The sequence below is a fragment of the Bos taurus genome, chromosome 9 (genome assembly GCF_002263795.3).
Source record: "Bos taurus isolate L1 Dominette 01449 registration number 42190680 breed Hereford chromosome 9, ARS-UCD2.0, whole genome shotgun sequence".
Classification (NCBI taxonomy): domain Eukaryota; kingdom Metazoa; phylum Chordata; class Mammalia; order Artiodactyla; family Bovidae; genus Bos; species Bos taurus.
Window position 1 is genome coordinate 95,127,742 of NC_037336.1, and position 19,471 is coordinate 95,147,212.

The 19,471-nt window shown below is 46.7% G+C and overlaps 1 protein-coding gene across 3 annotated transcripts in view; it reads left to right on the top strand.

The window, feature by feature from the left end:
- Positions 1-19,471, top strand: part of SYTL3 (synaptotagmin like 3) — a 95,987-nt gene that overhangs the window by 68,004 nt on the left and 8,512 nt on the right. For all 3 annotated transcript variants that reach the window (XM_024997126.2, XM_010800728.4, XM_059889971.1), the window contains 3 exons: positions 2,198-2,329; positions 14,076-14,254; positions 19,028-19,130. In XM_024997126.2, coding sequence (XP_024852894.1) covers positions 2,198-2,329; positions 14,076-14,254; positions 19,028-19,130 — 414 coding nt within the window. The remainder of the gene's footprint in view (positions 1-2,197; positions 2,330-14,075; positions 14,255-19,027; positions 19,131-19,471) is intronic.

Consider the following 19,471-nt stretch of genomic DNA (forward strand, 5'->3'; position numbering starts at 1 on the left):
CCTCTGTCCATGGGATTTTCCAGGCAAGAATTCTGGAGTGGGTTGCCATTTCCTTTGCCAAGGGATCTTCCCGACCCAGGGATTGAACCTGCATTTCCTGTATCTCCTGCATTGCAGGCAGATTCTTTACCCACTGAGCCATACGGGAAGCTGATAGACAATTTTTTAAAATCTGCATTTCTTTAGTTCCAGGTGAGCCTTCTAGTCTCCTTTTTGAACACCTTCATTTCTGAAATCCTCCCCTTGGGTGTCCGGTTCCTCCACCCTCTGTCTCCTGCCCTGTGCCCACCCTTTGGTGCCCCCGAGCCGCCTATTCTCTGGAGGACCTCACACATCACTGGGCGTGCGTGATCTCATGGCCAGGGTTCTGCCTGGCCTCTTTGGTCCCTGCGGTTTGGCCTCTAGCTAGTCCAGGGACGTGCTTCACACCTGAGCATCGTGATAGCCCCTCATCCTGGGATACCCTAACTTTGGGTCTCTCCTCAGCCAGCCTCAGTACCCACTCAGGTCACACTCCCACTGAAGACCACCCCAGGGGCCCCTCCTGCACTTGCCCTCCCTCTCATCCCACTCACTTGGCTCGTGCCTCCATTTTAATGGTTTGTATCTCTGACGAGCTAGTGAGCCCTGGGGGCTTCCCAGGTGGCTTAGCAGTGAAGAAACCACCTGCCAGTGCAAGAGATGCAGGAGACTTGGGTTTGATCCCTGGCTCGGAAAGATCCCTTGGAGCAAGGAATGGCAACCCATTCCAGTCTTCTTGCTGGGAAATGCCGTGGACAGAGGAACCTGGCAAGCTACAGTCCATGGGGTCACAGAGTTGGACGTGACTGACCACACACGCACACAGTAAGTCCTTGGAGAGCAGACAAAGCATCTTCTCGGCCTTTCCCTCCTCCTCTTGCCCCCAGGACTTAGAGTGGTGCATTGAACACAGTGTTGCTTTAACAAATGTCATGGAATTGAGTTGAGTTCTGGGAAGTGAGAGCAAGAACAAATGTTACAGAGGCAGTCACGTCTTTCATCTCTTCCATACTAGTCTTAGCTTTTCATTCCTGAAAATTATGACCGTAGGGCAGCTGTTTATATTTCCAAGTTGAACTTCCAACCCAGTGTCACAGTCTAAAGTCTCAATTTGGAAAATTTGTCTTTTCAACCAGGAAGAGGTTCCCCCCTCCTTGTTCTGTACCATTGCCGTCCGATACAGTGGTCCCCAGCCTTTTCGGCCCCAGGGACGGACTTCATGGAAGAAGTTTTTCTGCAGACCAGGGTGGGGATTGGGGGTCGGGAATGGTTTCAGGATGATTCAGGCACGTTACGTTCACTATGCTCTTTATCATTATCACGTCAGCTCCACCTCAGATCATCAGGCATTAGCTCCTGGGGGCTGGGGACCCCTGCAGACAGAGCTTTCTAGCCACTGCCTCATGTGGTTACTGAGCACTGGAAATGTGTCTAGTGCGAACAAGAAGCTGAACTGATTTGATTCTAATTGATTGGAACTTAAATAGCCCCCTGTGACTAGTGGCTACCATATTTGAAAGCACAAGCTGTACACATTATAGAAATCCCAACTATAAAATATTTTTGTTTAATTTAGAGACATATTTTGATTTTTTTCCCTTTTTTAATGAGCATATCAGAGATGAAATTCTGCCTCACAGGCTGAATACTCTATTTCATGTGGTTAAATGCCTGTGTCATTGTGAAGGTCAAATATGGACTTCAGTTTCTTTAAGACTTGTACTAATCCTTAAGTACTTTCCTGGTGGCTCAGATGGTAAAGAATCTGCCTGCAATGGGGGAGACCTGGGTTTGATCTCTGGGTGGGGAAGATCCCCTGGAGAAGGGAACAGCAACCCATTCCAGTATTCTTGCCAGGAGCCTGGTGGCTACCGTCCATGGGGTTGCAAAGAGTCAGACACGACTGAGCGACTTGCACTCACTCACTCACGTCCTTAAGTAATCCACCCGTCACTGTTCGTGAATGTCTCAAAGCTCAGTGATGTCTGCCTTGGGACCCCGAGTGTGTGTGTGTGTGTGTGTGTTTGTTTATCCACATGGAAGCGTGCCCTTTTATTCAGCACCTGGAAGTTTACATATTAGCGACATGCAGGCCATGCTCATTGAAGTCATCACATTTGAACAAAACCAAACTGGGATGCCGACTATCCTGTTAATTTTGTGTGTGTTTTTTCAGGCTGGCACACCAGATATTCTGAAACCTCTCGGTCCAGAGAGTCCCAGACGCCCCACGAGCCCGGTTTTGAAGCAAGAAGACATCTCATCCAGTCCAGTGCTCAACACTTCGTTCTCAGGAGGCTTGAGACAGGTGAGTCTCATCTAATAATCCTTGACCCGTGCTGTGTGGTTGTCATTATGTCAAACCGGATTGGTCGGCAAGGGTACAAGCGATGTGTTGTCTTGTGGGATGAACTGGAGCACAGTGAAGTGCTGAGGTGACATTTTACGTAGATTGACAGCTGGGGGAAGACAAAAAAAAACCTGGCAAATCTTTGGTGGTTTTCTCTTTTACATCTTATTGTGAGCATAGTCATACAGGCAGAGAGTAATTCATAGTAAGTCACGGTGTCTTAGGATGAGACGTGTTTAGTTTTGATGAAGTCTGATTCATCAGGTTTTTCTCGCATGGTTGCTTCTCTGTCTGTTTTAATTAGTTGCTTTTTATTTTTGGTTGTGTGGGGTCTCGGTTGCTTCGTTGCTGGTTGCAGAGAGCGAAGGCTACTCTCCGTTGCGGTGCAGGGGCTTCCACTTGTGGCCTTGGAGCGTGGACTTGGGCATGCGGGCTTCCAGGATTGCAGTGCAGGGGCTTAGATGTGTGCCCACGTGGGATCTTCCCAGATCGAACCTGTGTTCCGTGCATTGGCAGGTGGATTCTTACCTCTCTACCACCAGGGAAGTCCTTTCTGTCTTACCTGCCCACAGGTCATGAAGATGTTCTGCCATGTCTTTTCTAGAAGCTTTTACAAAAGCATAGCTTTTATGTGTGGTCCCTGCTCCAGCTCATTAATTTTTGTGAATGGTGAAAGGTACAGGTCGACGTTCGTTTTTTCCAACATACGAATACAGTTTATTCCAGTGCCCTTTGTTAGAAAAAGGACTCTGATTTTTCCATTGACTTTGGTGTCTTTGTTGAAAGGCAAAGGACCGTGTCACTGCGGACCTTCTCCTAGGTTCTCTGTTCTGCTCCACTGACCTGTTTGTCTTTGTGCCAAGGCCGGACTGACGTGATCACTGTAGCTTTGTAGGAAGTTGGGTGGTTTAAGTCCTCCAACTTTGCTCTTTTTTGAGATTGCCTTGTAATGTTTTAAACGTAGAGTCTTTTCATAGGCAGGCCTTTTTATTCGTTCACTTGCTATTCAAAAACATTGCATGAATGTTGACTCTGTGTCTAAACCCGTGATATGTATTAGATACGTAAGAAGGAGCCTTGGGTGAGGGGTGCTGAGGCTTCAGTTAAAGCTCTTTAATGTATTCAGTGACCTCAGACAATCACTCAAGAGGGAGGGGACATACCTGTGCCTAAGGCTGATTCATGTTGATTATATGGCAGAAACCAACAAAAGGTTGTAAAGCAATTGTCCTCCAATAAAAAATCAGTTCAGTTTAGCCGCTCAGTCGTGTCCGACTCTTTGCAACCCCATGGACTGCTTTTTGTGACCCCATGGACTGCAGCATGCCAGGCTTCCCTGTCCATCACCAAGTCCCAGAGCTTGCTCAAACTCGTGTCCATCGAATTGGTGATGCCATCCAATTATCTCATCTTCTGTCATCCCCTTCTCCTCCTGCCTTCAATCTTTCCCAGCATCAGGGTCTTTTCCAAGGAGTCAGTTCTTCACATCAGGTGGCCAAAGTATTGAAGCTTCAGCTTCAGCATCAGTCCTTCCAATAAAAAATAAATTAATTTAAAAAAAAATAAACAATCACAAAAACTCCCTCAGCTTCAGAGTCCTCATCAAGGAGATGGTATCAGAATTGTTGTTCTTATTTCACTGGATTGCTTTGGTAATCAAATGGATGCTTACCTTCTGTGGTGTAATACAGTGGTTAAGAACTCCGCTTCTAGAAATCAGCATCTTGGTTCACCTTCCAGCTTCTTTAGTGGAAGGAGCATGTTCCAGCGCTAGTATTCTAACCACTGTGGTACTTTAGCCTTCGGGTGGTTGTATTTTTATGAAAAATAGTGTCTACGTCAGAAAATGATAAACTTACCCCATCCCCATGAATGTCCAGCAGAATATTCAGAAGTCACAGCAGAAGCAGGCTAGACCTTGAAGAAGCGCCAACATCCTTGATTCAGTCCACAAAATGCTGGCAGTTCCCAACCCACCCTTTGGCTCCAACCACTGGCTCCTGTAGGTGGTCCCGCGTCCATCAAAACCATTGCTCTACACCCTCGCTGCTCGAAGTGTGGGGTTACCTGGGAGCTTCTCAAAGATCAGAATCTCTAGCCTTCCCTCAAACCTACTGGAGTCTGAATCTGTAATTTAGAAAGAGCCCCAGCAAATTCAGGCTTCCCGCATGGCTCAGTGATGAAGAATCCACCTGCAATGCAGGAGAGGCAGGTTCCATCCCTGGGTCATGAAGATGCTCTGGAGGAGGAATTGGCAACCTGCTCCAGTGTTCTTGCCTGGAGAGTTCCCATGGACAGAGGAGCCTGGTGGGCTACAGTCCATGGGGTCAGAAAGAGTCAGACATGACTGAGCAGCACGTACCAGGAGATTCATGCACACATAGACACGCAAATTGAGCCCTGTCAACTTCAAATCCAAGTGAAATACATTGTTTGTTAAGGATTCTTTAGCAGTCCAGGGATGTGCTAAAGAACTGCGTTCAGTTCTCGCAACCCCTATTGGGGGACCCTCCCAACTCCTGCCCTGGGTCACCTCCTGCCCTGGGTCACACAGCAGCAGTCCTAGCGGAGCCAGACGGAGTGGCCCTCGCCCACTTGGACGCCCTGAGCATCAGGGATGGTCCTGCCAGAGCCTCTCAGGTTGCTGCGTTGGGGTATGGGTGTTGTTTATACCGGAGAAGAGTTTGGAAAGGTGAAAGCTCTGAATGAACACTTCCCTGAGGGGGAGCTTAAGCAAGGGCATCTCCAGAACATTCTCTCCTGGGGCTGAACCCCGTGGTGGGTACGGACAGGGGAGGCAGAGGAGCGGCCTCTGGGAGCTTTTCCAAGACCCATGGAGAATTTGCCTCCACCCCAGCTAACGTGCGGACTCCAGCCAGCTTGAGGTTTTTTTTTTTGTTGTTATTATTAACTAGTATTTATTTATGACTGCATCAGGTCCCAGCTGCGGCATGCGGGATCTTTTGGTGCAGCGTGGGCTCTTATAGCTGTGGCATGTGGCTTGTGGGAAACCAACTTCCTAACCAGGGATGGAGCCCGCGTCCCCCGCACTGGAAGGCAGACTCCCAACCTTTGGACCACCAGGGAAGTCCCCCAGCTTGAACCTTGATAAGGCTGATCCAGGAGGACGGGGCCAAACCCTCCTAAGAGTTTTTCAAACTCGTCCAGGGTCCTCTCTACTTGACTCTTAAGCTCCTCCAAGGCCCGGAAACCAACACAGAGGTAGACACACGACTCGAATCCGCCCCACAGCAGTACGCGGGGCTGTCCGCAAGCTGCCCACCGCCCCGCACCTGCCCCCTCGCTCAGTCCTCGCCGGGGCGCTGGTCCTGAACAGCCGGACTCAGCCTGCTTCCCAGTTCCTTGGGCTGTTCCCTCTCCCAGGCTCCAGGCTCTCTCACTCCCTTCCCGTCTTGGCTCCAAGGTCACTTTCTTAGGAGCTCTGGCCTCTGCCCTGCTCTGCCTCCCTGGCTCACCTGCTCTCTGTTTATCCACATGCTTATCGCCTTCTGCCCCTGCGTAATTGGCTTTACTTGCGGTTTATTGTCGATTGTCATTCCCAGGGGCCCCAGAGCAGTGCGTGACACTTAATGGCACTCAGTAAACATTTGTGAGATGGTTGGATGCATTCTTATCGGAGCTATTCTTGAAAGCCCACTGTGCGCTAAATGCAGAGCTGGGAACTCCGCCTCCAGGTCATTCTCACCACAGTCTTGTCCTCAGGATGCTGTTGTCCCATTTCACAAATGGGAAAACTGAGGCTCTCGGAGGGTATGCCGTTTGCTAAGGCTGTATGGTCACTGCAGAATTCTGATGGGGAGTCAAAAGTCCAGGCCTTCTGTCTTACCCCAGAGGAATTGTTGGCCTCCTAAACTGACCGCCACCCCCAGTTCAGCTTTGCTCACTTGGAGCCGGTCCACACCCCGAAGACTTTTCAGAGTCGTTGTAGGGGAGGGGAGGATGCTGGGGTAACAGGATGTGGTGAGTGTATGTTTTGCACTAAGACTGTTTCTTGGGAAAGTACCTCTGAATTACGGTGCAAATTCAACCTGATGCTCTCTTTGCCCTTTCTTCTAAAATCTACTCTGATTTGTGCCCTCAACATTTATCATCACGAGGTTGAATTATTAGACATTCAATCCTAACCTGTTCCCCTTAGACTGAAGCAGTGTGTGTTTGAGGAAACTAAACTCCCACAAAGCCAGGAACAGTTTTGTTTCTTGCCTGAAGAAATGTCGCCTCCCTTTCTGAGAAACAGGAAGTTGGGGCTAGAAAAAGCTTATTAAATCTCTGCTTATTACAAAAGTAAGAACTCAAACGGACAATAAAGAGAGGAAGCACTCAACTTCCTGAGCAGTTAAATCAGTGCAAAATTAGAACAAGTGCAGTTTGGGGACCATTTTAGCAAATTTAAGAAGTGACACAGCTCAGTGTTGGTGAGCGTGTGGCAAGGCAGGTGTTCTATAAACTGCTGGTTGAACTACGGGGAGGGCAACCAGCTTCAACAGGCATGCTGTCTTTCACTCAGCGATTTTAGTTACAGGAACTATTCTTTAGAAATCGTCATGAACTTTGCCAAAAAGCATGTATATGTGGATGTTGAGGGCAGCATTGTTTATCTTCATAACTTTTTTTAAGTTTGAAAATTTGGAATTAGCCAAAATGTCTAAAATAAGGCAGTGGTTAAATAAATTATGGTACATTTATTCAGAGGGATACTTTGCAACTATTAAAAGTCATGTGGTTGGAGGATATTGAAAAGAATAGCGAACATAGATATCGATAAACAAAAATATTAAGTTACAAAATGGTATTACAGTAGCACAGAATTAGAAAAGCAAAATGAATATACTATAGACCCTGGATTGTATCGAAAGGTTGAGAATAGTTGGCTTCTGCTTTCTTCTTAAATTTTCTTGGCCTTTTCTGTGTTTTCTGAATGTTCTCCATAAACATGTAATGTTTGTGAGAAGAAAAATCCAAGTTCTTTAAAAAAAAAAAAAACAAAACAGAAAAACAGAAAAACTCCTCTAGTTCTCAGAAACGTAGCGTTGGTAGTGTGAAGAAACGTGCAGTTACATTTTTAGCAATTCCCTGGGGAAAAAAAATTATATCCAAGGTTCCCTCTGATTTTCGATTTCGCCTTCACTTCTGTTTTGGAAAAAAATCCATGAGTTTCTGTCAGTGTTTTCAGCCAGCTGACGTTTGCCCTGGAGCTGAGGTTGCTATGTCTGGGGGAGCGACCACGTGCCAGGAACGCGCATCTGGGCCCCCTGCACCTGGAGGGGTGGGAGTGCGGCTGCTGGAGCGACTTGCAGTCGCTGAAGTAAAGCTCCAGCTCCCTAGATGTTTCTCTTAAATGTCAGTCTGAGACCTGGAGCCTTATCATGGCATTTGGGGTCACTTCTAAGTGGGAACTGTCTCAGAGCGTTCACCCCACCCATCTCACTGTGCTCGCTGGGGTTTTGGAAACTTCCATTTTCCTTTAGTATTTCTGAACTTCTCTGGTTGCACTGACTTTTTAAAAAAGAGTACTTAGCTATACACCCACATTAACCTCTGCTGTTGTTGTTGTTCAGTCGCTCAGTCGTGTCCGACTCTTGGCAATCCCATGAACTGCAGCACGCCAGGCTTCCCTGGCCTTCACTAGTTCCCAGAATTTGCTCAAACTCATGTCCATTGAGTCGGTGAGGCCATCCAACCATCTCATCCTCTGTCGTCCCCTTCTCCTCCTGCCTTCAATCTTTCCCAGCATCAGGGGCTTTTCCAATGAGTCAGCTCTTCGCATCAGGTGGCCAAAGTATTGGAGCTTCAGCTTCAGTCCTTCCAATGACTATTCAGGGCTGATTTCCTTTAGCATGGACTGGTTTGATCTCCTTGCAGTCCAAGGGACTCTCAAGAGTCTTCTCCAGCACCACAGTTCGAAAACATCAATTCTTCGGTGCTCAGCCTTCTTTATGATCCAACACTCACATCCATAAATGACTACTGGAAAAACCATAGCTTTGACTAGATGGACCTTTGTTGACAAAGTGATGTCTCTGCTTTTTAATATGCTGTCTAGGTTGGTCATAGCTTTTCTTCCAAGGAGCAAACATCTTTTAATTAAAATGTTGTTGAATAACTTAAGTATCTATACAGATGCTCTTGCATGTAAAAAGAAAAACATAAAAATAAATATATTATAGCCTATTCATCCAGTGGACCCCGGGAGTGACAGTGAATGAACTAAAGCTACACCTAACTGTATAGATGAATTTTTAAAGCTTGATAGCAAGAAGGTACACTACTGGAGAATATGTACACAGTATGATTTTAATTATATAAATTCCAAGATCAGCCAAAATGAATCGATACATTGTTCGGAGGGGATATATACACATGTAATAAAACCAGACAGAAAACCAAAGATGATAAACAGAAAAACTTGAAACGCCCTTGACCTGGGAGCAGGAATAGAGGGAGTCAGATAAGGAAGGGGCCATGGAGCATTTCCATAACCCCGGTTTAATCTTTCTTACATTGAGTGGTGAGTATGTAGATGTTTAATAATTAATTATTCCTACCCATTATAGGGACTTTTCAATATATTTCAGAGTAAAAAGAAAAAGAAAAGAGAAGGAAAGAAGAAAAAAAAAGGAAATGATCCACTCAGCTTACAAAGAGTGACTACATCATTTGGTTTCAAAAGCTGAATAAATTCACTAAAGCATAGGCACAGTACTCAGTTTTTTACACAAAATAGCCATTGAGCTTCACACCAATCCTATGAAACAGATCCCCACTCTATAAATCAGGAAGCCGAGGCTGTGGAGGATGAGAAAAGTGCTGAAGATCACACAGCCTCTAAGTGTCAGGGCCAGGGAGATGTCTGTCTGGCTCCACCGCTGCCGTCTGACTTCCCTGCGGTAATGCTCTCCCCGTGCTCTTGGGGAAATCAAGATTTATCTATTTATTTGTTTTAACATATCTGTGGTTTCAGTTGACTTTCCTTGACTTCTACCTTTGTGAAAATCAAAGGGCATCAGGAGGCCTTGCTTGCGGTTACAGCAGATAACGCCTGACCTTCAGAGAAAGTCGCCACACGCTCCCTGCCCGCTTTAAGGAATTCTCCTTTGCTTTTTGCTGAGACTTTTCTTTTCCCAATCAGACAGAGCCCTGGGCTCTAATAAATGTCAGGCTGGGTTCTTAGATGCTCTTCTAGGCCAGGACCTCTCAGTCAACCCTGTTTACTGCTCAGAGGCTCAACTTGCTCGGAGATCCTGGTCTGTCTACAGGGAAAACAGAAGCAGAGAAAACCCTCCCGGTGGTGAAGTCCTGAGTTATCGGTGAAAGAATGCAGAGGACCAAAGGACGCGCCCTGCTGGCCTTCCATTATCTGCGGCTGCACTTTCCCCCGCCAAGCAGATCCGCCATTGGGTTACTCAGAGGCACTGCCATTAGCCAACCGCCCAAGGAATGAAGAACCCCGGGCCCACTTCCAGCTGCTACTTCTGGTTTGCCCTGTAATTTTTGGGTGGGTCTCAACCTTCTTTGACCTCTGCTTATCTTACACAATGAAGGATGAGTGTTGCTTTCCTGGCTGCTTTATAATTCTGGACACCAGGCTGGCTGAGTCAGCTGTGCTGCATACGCATACCTGCCCCTGAACAGCTGTGCACATAGTAGGGCAGGCCTGAAGCCCAGTGTGAGTGTGAGGGATCAGGTCTGCCCTGCCATGTCACCAGCTCCAAATACGCCCACGGGACCAGCCACGCTGACGCGTTTCTCTGGGAGACTCAGTCTCCAGCTCTCACAGCAAGCATGTCACACCTTCTTCAATGGGCTTCCCTGGTGGCTCAGCTGGTAAAGAATCCACCTGCAATGCAGGGGAACTGGGTTTGATCCCTGGGTTGGGAAGATCCCCTGGCGAAGGGAAAGGCTACCCACTCCAGTATTCTGGCCTGGAGAATTTCATGGACTGTGTAGTCAGTCCATGGGGTAGCAAAGAGTCAGACACGACTGAGCATCTTTCACTTCGCTCAGAAGTGCTTCCCACTCTTTCTCCTCATTCTTAACAAGTAATCCTCCCTTCCCACTTCTCAAAAAAAAAAAAATTAGCCTGGAATTCTTGAATCCTCCTGACACCAAAGTTAACCTGTTCAGGTTGTACCCACCCAACTCCCCTTCCTGCCCAGACAGAAGGTGCCCGTTTCCCCAGCAGGGCTTGGACTCCACCCTCTCCTGCCCTTTTTATTTCTTCCATGGAAGGTAGCATAGCTTCTTTTCCTTTCCTTTTAAGATTTCTCTCCTTGTCCTGGATTTTCAGCAATTTTATTATGATGTGCCTGCATGTAGGGTTTTGTTTCGTTTCGTTTAATCTTTTGGTCAGGCTGTACGACATGTGGGACTCTGTTCCCAGACCAGGGATTGAACCTGAACCCCTTTCATTGGCAGCATACAGAATCTTAACCTCTGGACCACCAGGGAAGTCCCCAGGTAGTTGTATTTTTAAATCCTTTCGCTCTGGAATCTGCTGCTGAGGGATATAAGTAAAGTCACCCAAGGTCAGGACTCCCAGCCAAGTCCTCTCACTCATGTCTACTGCTTCTTCAGGGCAAGGTGCACAACCATCACACTGCAGTATTTGCAGACAGAACTTCTTATTTTCCCCAAGAATTAAAAAGCATTTATTTATCTGGCTCTACCGGGTCTTAGTTGCAGCACACGGGCTCTCTAACTGGGGTGTGAGGCTCGCAGGTTTAGCTGCCCTGCAACATGGGGGAGGAAGGGTTTAGTTCCCTGACCAGGGATCGAACCCACGTCCCCTGCATCGTAAGGTGAATCCTTAATCACTGGACCACCAGGGAAAGTCCTGGAGAGAACTTTTTAAATCAAAATACTTCACGTGCTTTCTTTATTCACCTCATAAATGCTTACGGAGGATTTATGATGAGCCAGGCACTGAATGGGCGATAGAGACGAGATGGAGGCAGAAACACCCTGTCCCCAGGTTCCAGTCACCTGGGAGAGAGGGACGTGATCTGCAGGGAGACCTGCTTTTGCCCCAGGGTGCAGGCCAGCAGTCTTGGCCCATCTGGTGCTGCACTCACTCAGGGTTGGGTTTCAGCCCCTGGGAGGACTGGTCTACTCCAGGGGCCTCGGACTCCCAGGAGGAAAGCCCCTGAGTGTCCCAGCTGCATGTCTGGACAGTTACCAAGCCCCTCCTCCTGTGTGGGGAACCTGGACTCCAGTTTCTTCTTTCTAACAAGGTGGAACTTCGGAAGGCATTCCCAAGCTGCTCAGCCTCTCAGCGTCACGACCCTGAGGGAAAAGCGGCATTGAGCGTCACTCTCGCCCCCACACGGTTCCCTTTTCGCCTCAAGTTCTGGACACCTGGGCTGCTCACTGTGCCCGGCGCCAGAGCCTCTCAGTCTTCCTGCCTGGGTGCCCACTGACGGACAGGTGCCTTCAGGAGAAACACAGCCAGGACCGCAGGCTCACCTCACTGTGCTTCTCTTCAGCGTCAGGGCCCCTGGCCTCCCGACTGCCCTGGTAGCCTTGGAGCCGTGTTTGTTGTTTAATTCAGTTTTCTACTTGTTCTACAATCCTAAAGGAAATCAACCCTAAATACTCATTGGAAGGACTGAAGCTGAAGCCCCCAGTTCTTCGGCCACCTGATGGGAAGAGCCGACTCATTGGATGAGATTGGTTCGATAGTATCACTGACTCAGAAGACATGAGTCTGAACAAACCCTGGGAGATAATGGAGGACAGAGGAGCCTGGCGTGCTGCAGTCCATGAGGTCGCAAAGAGTTGGACACAACTTAGCCACTGAACAACAACAACAGCTTGTTCTTGGCAGCAGAGTCGCTGTAGTACAATCTGGTCTCACGTGGCCCAGGGCGGAGGCCCTCCAGGAGTGCCAGGTTAATTATCAGAGCTCTTAACACCTCCATTCATCTTCTCTGGAGCAGCTCAGACCTCTGGCCAAGCCTCCCTCTCATTCATCTTCCATCTTCACTCTTGTGCCTCCCTCATTCGTGTGGTCTGACCACTCCATGCCTTTCTGAGTGTGTAACGTTTAAAACACATTTCCCATCCCAACAGTTGTGTGGGTGTAGGCAGATAACATGTTTCAGGGCCAGGACCTGGGTGTGGTGAAGTTGGTCGGGTTCTTGGCATGAGTTAGTTCAGGTTCGGAGTTCTTGGTTTTGTTTTGATTGCTCTCTAGTGAGAGAGACTCAGGCTTTCTTCTTGTTTTTTTTGTTTTTTTTTTTTCTTTTTTTCCCCCAGGATGTTTTACAGCGTTGAGGAACCTGCTGGGAGAATGGCAATCACGTTGAATTCCCCGTCTGTAGAGTCAGCCCTGAGACGGTGGCATGCAAAGGGTGGCAAATACTTAAGCAGATTGAACAGCGATCAGGCATTTTGTTCCTTCCCTGCTATTGATTCTTCTCATCTCCGCCTAGAGCAGCCTCACTTACGGTGGTTTTGTTTTTCATTCTGGGGACCCACAGCAATTGAAACACAACTTACTATTGCTTTTACATACTTTACACTGTTGTTGTTTAGTCGCCAAGTCGTGTCCAACTCTTTGCAACCCCATGCTGGCTCTTTGCAGCATGCCAGGCTTCCCTGTCTTTCTGTGACTCCCAGAATTTGCTCAATCCCATACCCATTGAGTCAGTGATGTCATCCAACCACCTCATCCTCTGTCACTCTCTTCTCCCTTTGCCTTCAATCTTTCCCAGCATCAGGGTCTTTTCCAGTGAGTCAACTCTTCGTATCAGGTGGCCAAAGTATTGGAGCTTCAGTTTCAGCATCAGTCCTTCCAATGAATGAACATTCAGAGTTGATTTTCTTTAGGGTTGACTGGTTTGGTCTCATTGCAATCCAATGGATTCTCAAGAGTCTTCTCCAGCCTCATAATTCAAAAGCATCAATTATTCAGCACTCAGCCTTCTTTATGGTCCGACTCTCACATCCATACATGACTACTGGAAAGACCATAGCCTTGACTATATTTTACATACTCTAGTCCATTTACTTCTTACCACACCCTATGAGAACAGTATTAACTTTTCCATTTAGACTTTCACAGGCTGTTGCTGCTGCTGCTGCTAAGTCGCTTTAGTCGTGTCCAACTCTGTGCGACCCCATAGAATGAGTAGCAATTGATTCAACCTCTATCGAATTCCCAATCACTTGGCCCCCAGACTGTGCTGCCCTTCACAGGGCTATTCGTACGGTGGATGTTATCTGCCCTTGAAGATTTATCTTTGCAGAATTGCACAGGAGGTAGTTCACATCTTCCCAAGTGGTTTGTATTCAGGAATGAGATTGTGTAACCTTATGGCTAGGCAAACAGCATATCTGGGCAAGACCAGCCCTTCTGAAGATTCCTCACCTCCTTGTTGGTCTTTTTGTGGCTCAGTTGCTACATGTCTGACTCTTTGCAAGCCCGTGAACTGTAGCCCTCCAGGCTTCTGTGTCCTTCAGTGTCTCCCAGAGTTTACTCAGAGTCATGTCCTCATCTCCTTAGAACAGAAAACGTGGCAAGTTATTGTGCAAAGTACAAGATGGCATGTTATTAACTTAATGTGAGTCAGGATGTGTGCTCTGTGTGAATTTTGATTTATTTGATATCTTGAAACCAGAACTGCAAAAAGACACGTTGATTAGCTGTGAAGTAACTCGTTATGTCTGTCGTTCTTGCTTTCAGGGAAGTTTAATCAGCATTAACAGCACTTGCACAGAGATGGGCAATTTTGACAAAGCTGATGTCACTGGAGAGATAGAATTTGCCATTCGTTACTGCCTCAGAACTCATTCTTTAGAAATATGCATCAGAGCCTGTAAGAACCTTGCCTTTGGGGAGGAAAGGAAGAAAAAGTGCAATCCGTAAGTTTCTTTGTCTAAGTTTTGGCATATGATAATAGATTTATTGACTCTAAAATTTATATGGAAAAGTGAAAGTCCAAGAAAAACCAAGGCAATAGTAAAAACAAAAAGCCGTGTTAAGAATTATCTTCATAAAGCTTAGTAATTCAAACAATGCGTGATGGATGCAAGGACAGACAGAAGGTCAACAGAGCAGAATCAGAAGTCCAGATACAGATCTTAGGATACGTGAGAACATAAATGATCAAGAGGCTATTAATAATCAATATGTAAATGATGAAATTCAGTACATGGTGCTGGGAAATTTGATTTTCCATGTAGGAAAAATAAAATTCTATCCACACAACCCATAAATAGGTTAATTTTCTTCCAATTGGTAGATATGAATTGATATCATTACTTTAACATGCGTCTCCCTGATAACAAAAATGAGCAACTGCATACATGCACCCATCACTTAAGGTGCACTCCTCTTCTGTGAACTCCCCATCCATATCTTTTGTCCAATTTTCTATCAAATTGTCATTTAAACATTTATTTACAGGGGGTTGGCTTTTTTAAAATCCATTTTCGATGCAACTCTCCATTGGTTATACCTATCTTACATGTCTTCTCCTAGCTGTTACTTGTTTTCCAACATTGTCATAACTTTTCTTGTAGAGAATTTGATAATGTCCAATTTATCCTTTTTTTCCTTTAGAATGTCTGCCTTTCGAGTTTGTAGGAGAATTCCCCCTGAACATTTTAAATACATTCTTCTCTGTTATCTTCTATTGGAGTTTTTTCAAACTTAGATACTTTCATATTAGAGCTGGAACTGATTTTCTGTGTATGGTTTAAAGCAAGCCCCACATTTTGGTCTTTTCCTTTCCCAACATGGAACATTTTTAGCACACAATTCTTAACAGTTGGGGGAAAGGAGTAGTTTGTTGGTCCAATCAAACTCTCCTCTGCTCTGAAACCTTCAGTAGCTCCTCAGTGCATTGCTAAAGCACTCTGGCTCTCCATCAGAAATCCCTCCTGTCTTTCCAGTCTTAACTTCTATTATTCCCCTATCTGTACCTTCTGCTCCAGGAAAATTGGAATAATCATTGTCCCAAAACTACCCCCCTGAAACAGGAAAGTATAGCTCATTCAAAGGGAAAGAATAAAACAACAGAAGCTTTCTCTGAAAGAGATCTTATGGTGGATTTACTCAACAAAGATTTTAAAATAACAGTTTTAAGGATGCTCAAAGAACTAAAGAAAGATGTGGAGAAAATTGGAAAAAAAAATGATGTATAAACAAAATAGAAATATCAATAGAGAGATGGAAAACCTAAAAAGAAAACAATTCTGGAGCTGTGAAAGCTACAATAATTGAAGTGAAAATTTCACTAGAGGAATTCAGAGGTAGGTGTGAGCAGGTGAAAGAAAGAATGGGTGAACTTGAAGATAGGATGATGGGATCCTGAGTCTGAGGAACAGAAAGAAAAAAGACTAAAGAAAAGCAAACAGAACCTAAAGGGCCTGGGGACACCATGAAGTGAAGCAGCATGGGTAACATACATTCCAGAAGGGGGAGAGAGAAAGCATGGAGCAGAGAGAAGCCTGAAGAGATGGTGGCTGAAGACTTCCCAAATGGGAGGCAAGGCACAGATGTCAGAGAAGCGCTCTGAACTCCAGGGATGGTGAACTCAGAGACCCACACTGAGACACATTATAAACAGACATTTGAAAGACAGACTCTTGAAAGCTGCAAGAAAGAGGTGGATTGTCAGTACTAGGGAATTCCCAGTTAGAATATCAGCAGATTTCTTATCAGACACTTCAGAGGACAGAAGGCAGTAGGTGCTGAAGAGACAGAGACAGAAGGTGCTAAAAGGAAACGAAACATGCAGCAAAACTGTTCTGCAAAAGTGAGGGAGAAATCACAACGGTCTCAGGTACAGAAAGGCTAGGGGAGCACGTTACCCCCCGCCCTGCTCTGCAAGAAATGCTCAGGATACAGAAAGGCTAGGGGAGCACGTTACCCCCCGCCCTGCTCTGCAAGAAATGCTCAGGATACAGAAAGGCTAGGGGAGCACGTTACCCCCCGCCCTGCTCTGCAAGAAATTCTCAGGATGACCCTGGAAGTGAAATGAAAGGACACTGGACAGTAACTCAAGACAAATGAAACAATAAAGACCTCAATAATGGCAAGTGGACAGGCAGTTACAAAGGGTAGCATAATGGTGAACAGTGGGAGGTAATTCCACTTTTGTTTCCCATATGACTTAGGACAGTACTACTTTTTGAAAGATTATGGGTGTCGTTTTGGCTTGTCACTCCACACTTGGTCTTTGACATAATTTAAGAGACTAGTGCATTTAAAAGAGTTAGTACTTTCTAGTTTGGGACACATGGGCTTCCCAGGCAGCACTAGAGATAAAGAACCTGCCTGCCAATGCAGGAGACGTAAGAAACCCAGGTTGAGGAAATGGCAACCCACTCTGGTATTCTTCTCTGGAGAATCCCATGGACAGAGGAGCCTGGTGGGCTACAGTCCATAGTGTTGTGAAGAGTCAGGACTGAAGAGCCTTGAGCACACACGTGCAGATATAGTTTTGTAACATCAGCAAGGGAAAGAGGTTAGGATAGAGCTGAAAAGGAGCAGAGTCCTTATGTTGCTAAGGTTAACATGGCATGAATTCAATTAGTGCTATAACTTCAAGATGTTAAATGCAATCCCCTTAGTAACTACAAAGAAAATAGCTATAGAAAAACAAAAAACAAGCAAGAAAGGAATTTAAATGTTTCACCACGGAAAATCAGCTAAGCACAAATGAATACGGAGCACACAAAAGCTGCATGGCAAAACAACCAGCAAATGACAGATGTGAGGACTAATGTTTCTTATCAGTTGACACAGGTTTGGTCTCTGGGTTGGGAAGATGCCCTGGAGGAGGAAATGGCAACCCACTCCAGTCTTCTTGCCTGGAGAATCCCATGGACAGAGGAGCCTGGTGGGCTACAGACCAAAGGGTCACAAAGAGTCGGACACGACTGAACACACATGCAAATGCGATTAGTAGTTAATTTAAAGGAAAATGAATTACATTGTCCAATGAAAAGGCAGAAACTGGCAGAACGGATGAAAACAGAGATTGTAACTGTATACCATCTACAAGAAACTCACTTGAGATCTAAAGACACAAAGGGAAGATATTCCGTACAGACGGTAAACGAGAGAGAGCAGTGGTGGCTGTACCATTATCAGACAAACAGGCTTTAAGTCTAAAAAGATTACAAGAGATAAAGGACATTATATATTTATAAAAGGTTCAGTACAACAAGATGATGAAATGATCCTAAATGTCTGTACATCTAATAACAGACCAGCAAGATATAAGAAGCAAAAATTGACAGAATTGAAGAGAGAAATATTGAGTTCACATTGGGTAGTTCAGTTCAGTTCAGTCGCTCAGTCATGTCCGACTCTTTGTGACCCTGTGAACTGCAGCACGCCAGGCCTCCCTGTCCATCACCAACTCCCGGAGTTCACCCAAACCCATGTCCATTGAGTCGGTGATGCCATCCAACCATCTTATCCTCTGTCGTCCCCTCCTCCTCCTGCCCTCAATCTTTCCCAGCATCAGGGCCTTTTCAAATGAGTCAGTTCTACACATCAGGTGGCCAAAGTATTGGAGTTTCAGCTTCAGCATCCGTTCTTCCAATGAACATTTGTATTGGGTAAGATCTTATAGAAAAACGTATATGAACTTTTTTGGCTAACCAATAGTTCTTCAGTAATAGTTGGACATATCAATACTCCAGTCTCAGTAACAGAACATCCAGACGATGATAAAGGAAATAGAGGACTTAACTAGATAACGTGGGTGTGTCTTTTATTGTAATGATTTATGCTGTACAGATATATTTGGTATCTCTTGTTTTCCAACGTGTGAGGTCTCATAATGATCAATGATCTGAGTCGGCCAACAGTGAGGTATTGGTGATGAGCCTTGAGTCCTGCTCTATAAGAAGCGTGACTGAAATGGAGGCAGAGGCCTGAGGCTGGGGTTCCAGCGGGGACCCTGATCGGGGGAGGGTTCCTGCTCTCTGTGGCTTTGGGACAGCAGAGCTGGTTTCTAACCCTTCAGGACAGGACCTGGGCGCGTGGTGTCCCTGCCATCAGTGCCACTGCCGGAAGAGCCCGGAAGGACAGTCTCAGGACCTGAGCGGAGGGGTCAGCCTGGGACGGGGCTCCAGGGGGTGGGCGGCCTCCAGACCCAAGGAGAGGGGCTCAGGGAGGCCAGTCCTCAGCTGTCAGGACACAGTGTCCAAGGCCCCGCTGGAAGAGCGCGGCGTGCGGCATACACTTTCCATTTCCACGTTTTTCTCTTGCGGGCTGGGGAGAAGAGGCAGGGGGAGTGAGGACAAGCTGGCACAGGCCTCAGGATCCGGGTGGATGAGAAACCTGCCGCCCACCGAGCCCCCAGGAAGCCCCCGCTTCCCGGGGCATCACCAGTGATGGAGCGTGACGAGTGATCCAGATCCAAGAACGGGGGCATGAGAGAAGCGGGGGGCTTCACACCCCCAGAAACGTTCCAGAGGATTATAGCCAGAGACTGAGTAAACGGGGGGCTGTGCACCCAGCACTGTCATTGGGGTGGCCGCTAAGCCCTTTCTGTCAACCCCAGAGGCAGCGGGAAGCGGCGTTAAGAAACCGCTGACATGCAGTTCTCCTCCTGAACCCTTTGCCCGCCCCGCATGCTGGGCTCTCACCCCTTGCTGTCTGCATTTGGCCACCAGGTATGTCAAGACCTATCTGCTGCCTGACAGATCGTCCCAGGGAAAACGCAAGACCGGTGTCCAGAAGAACACGGTGGAGCCGACCTTTCAGGAGACCTTGAAGGTACTTGCTGGGCAAATGCTCCTGGGCAGAGTGTCCCCATCCCGGGCTGGGCTTCTGGGGCCATAGTCCAGCCAGTGCTTCCTCCAAACTCTTGAGTCAGTTAAATGTAAGTGCAGACACTGAAACATTCCGGCAGGGCTCTGTCAATCAGTGGCAAGTGGTAGAAAATAAATTTCAGCCTTTGTACAGAAAAAGTGCTGAGTCTGATGGACCAGTGCATGGCTTTGGATTAATGATTTGCGAGACAATGGTGAAAAGGAAATAGGCTGCCTCGCCGTTTCTAAAGGAGAAGGAAATGGTACCCCACCCCAGTACCTTTGCCTGGAAATCCCATGGACGGA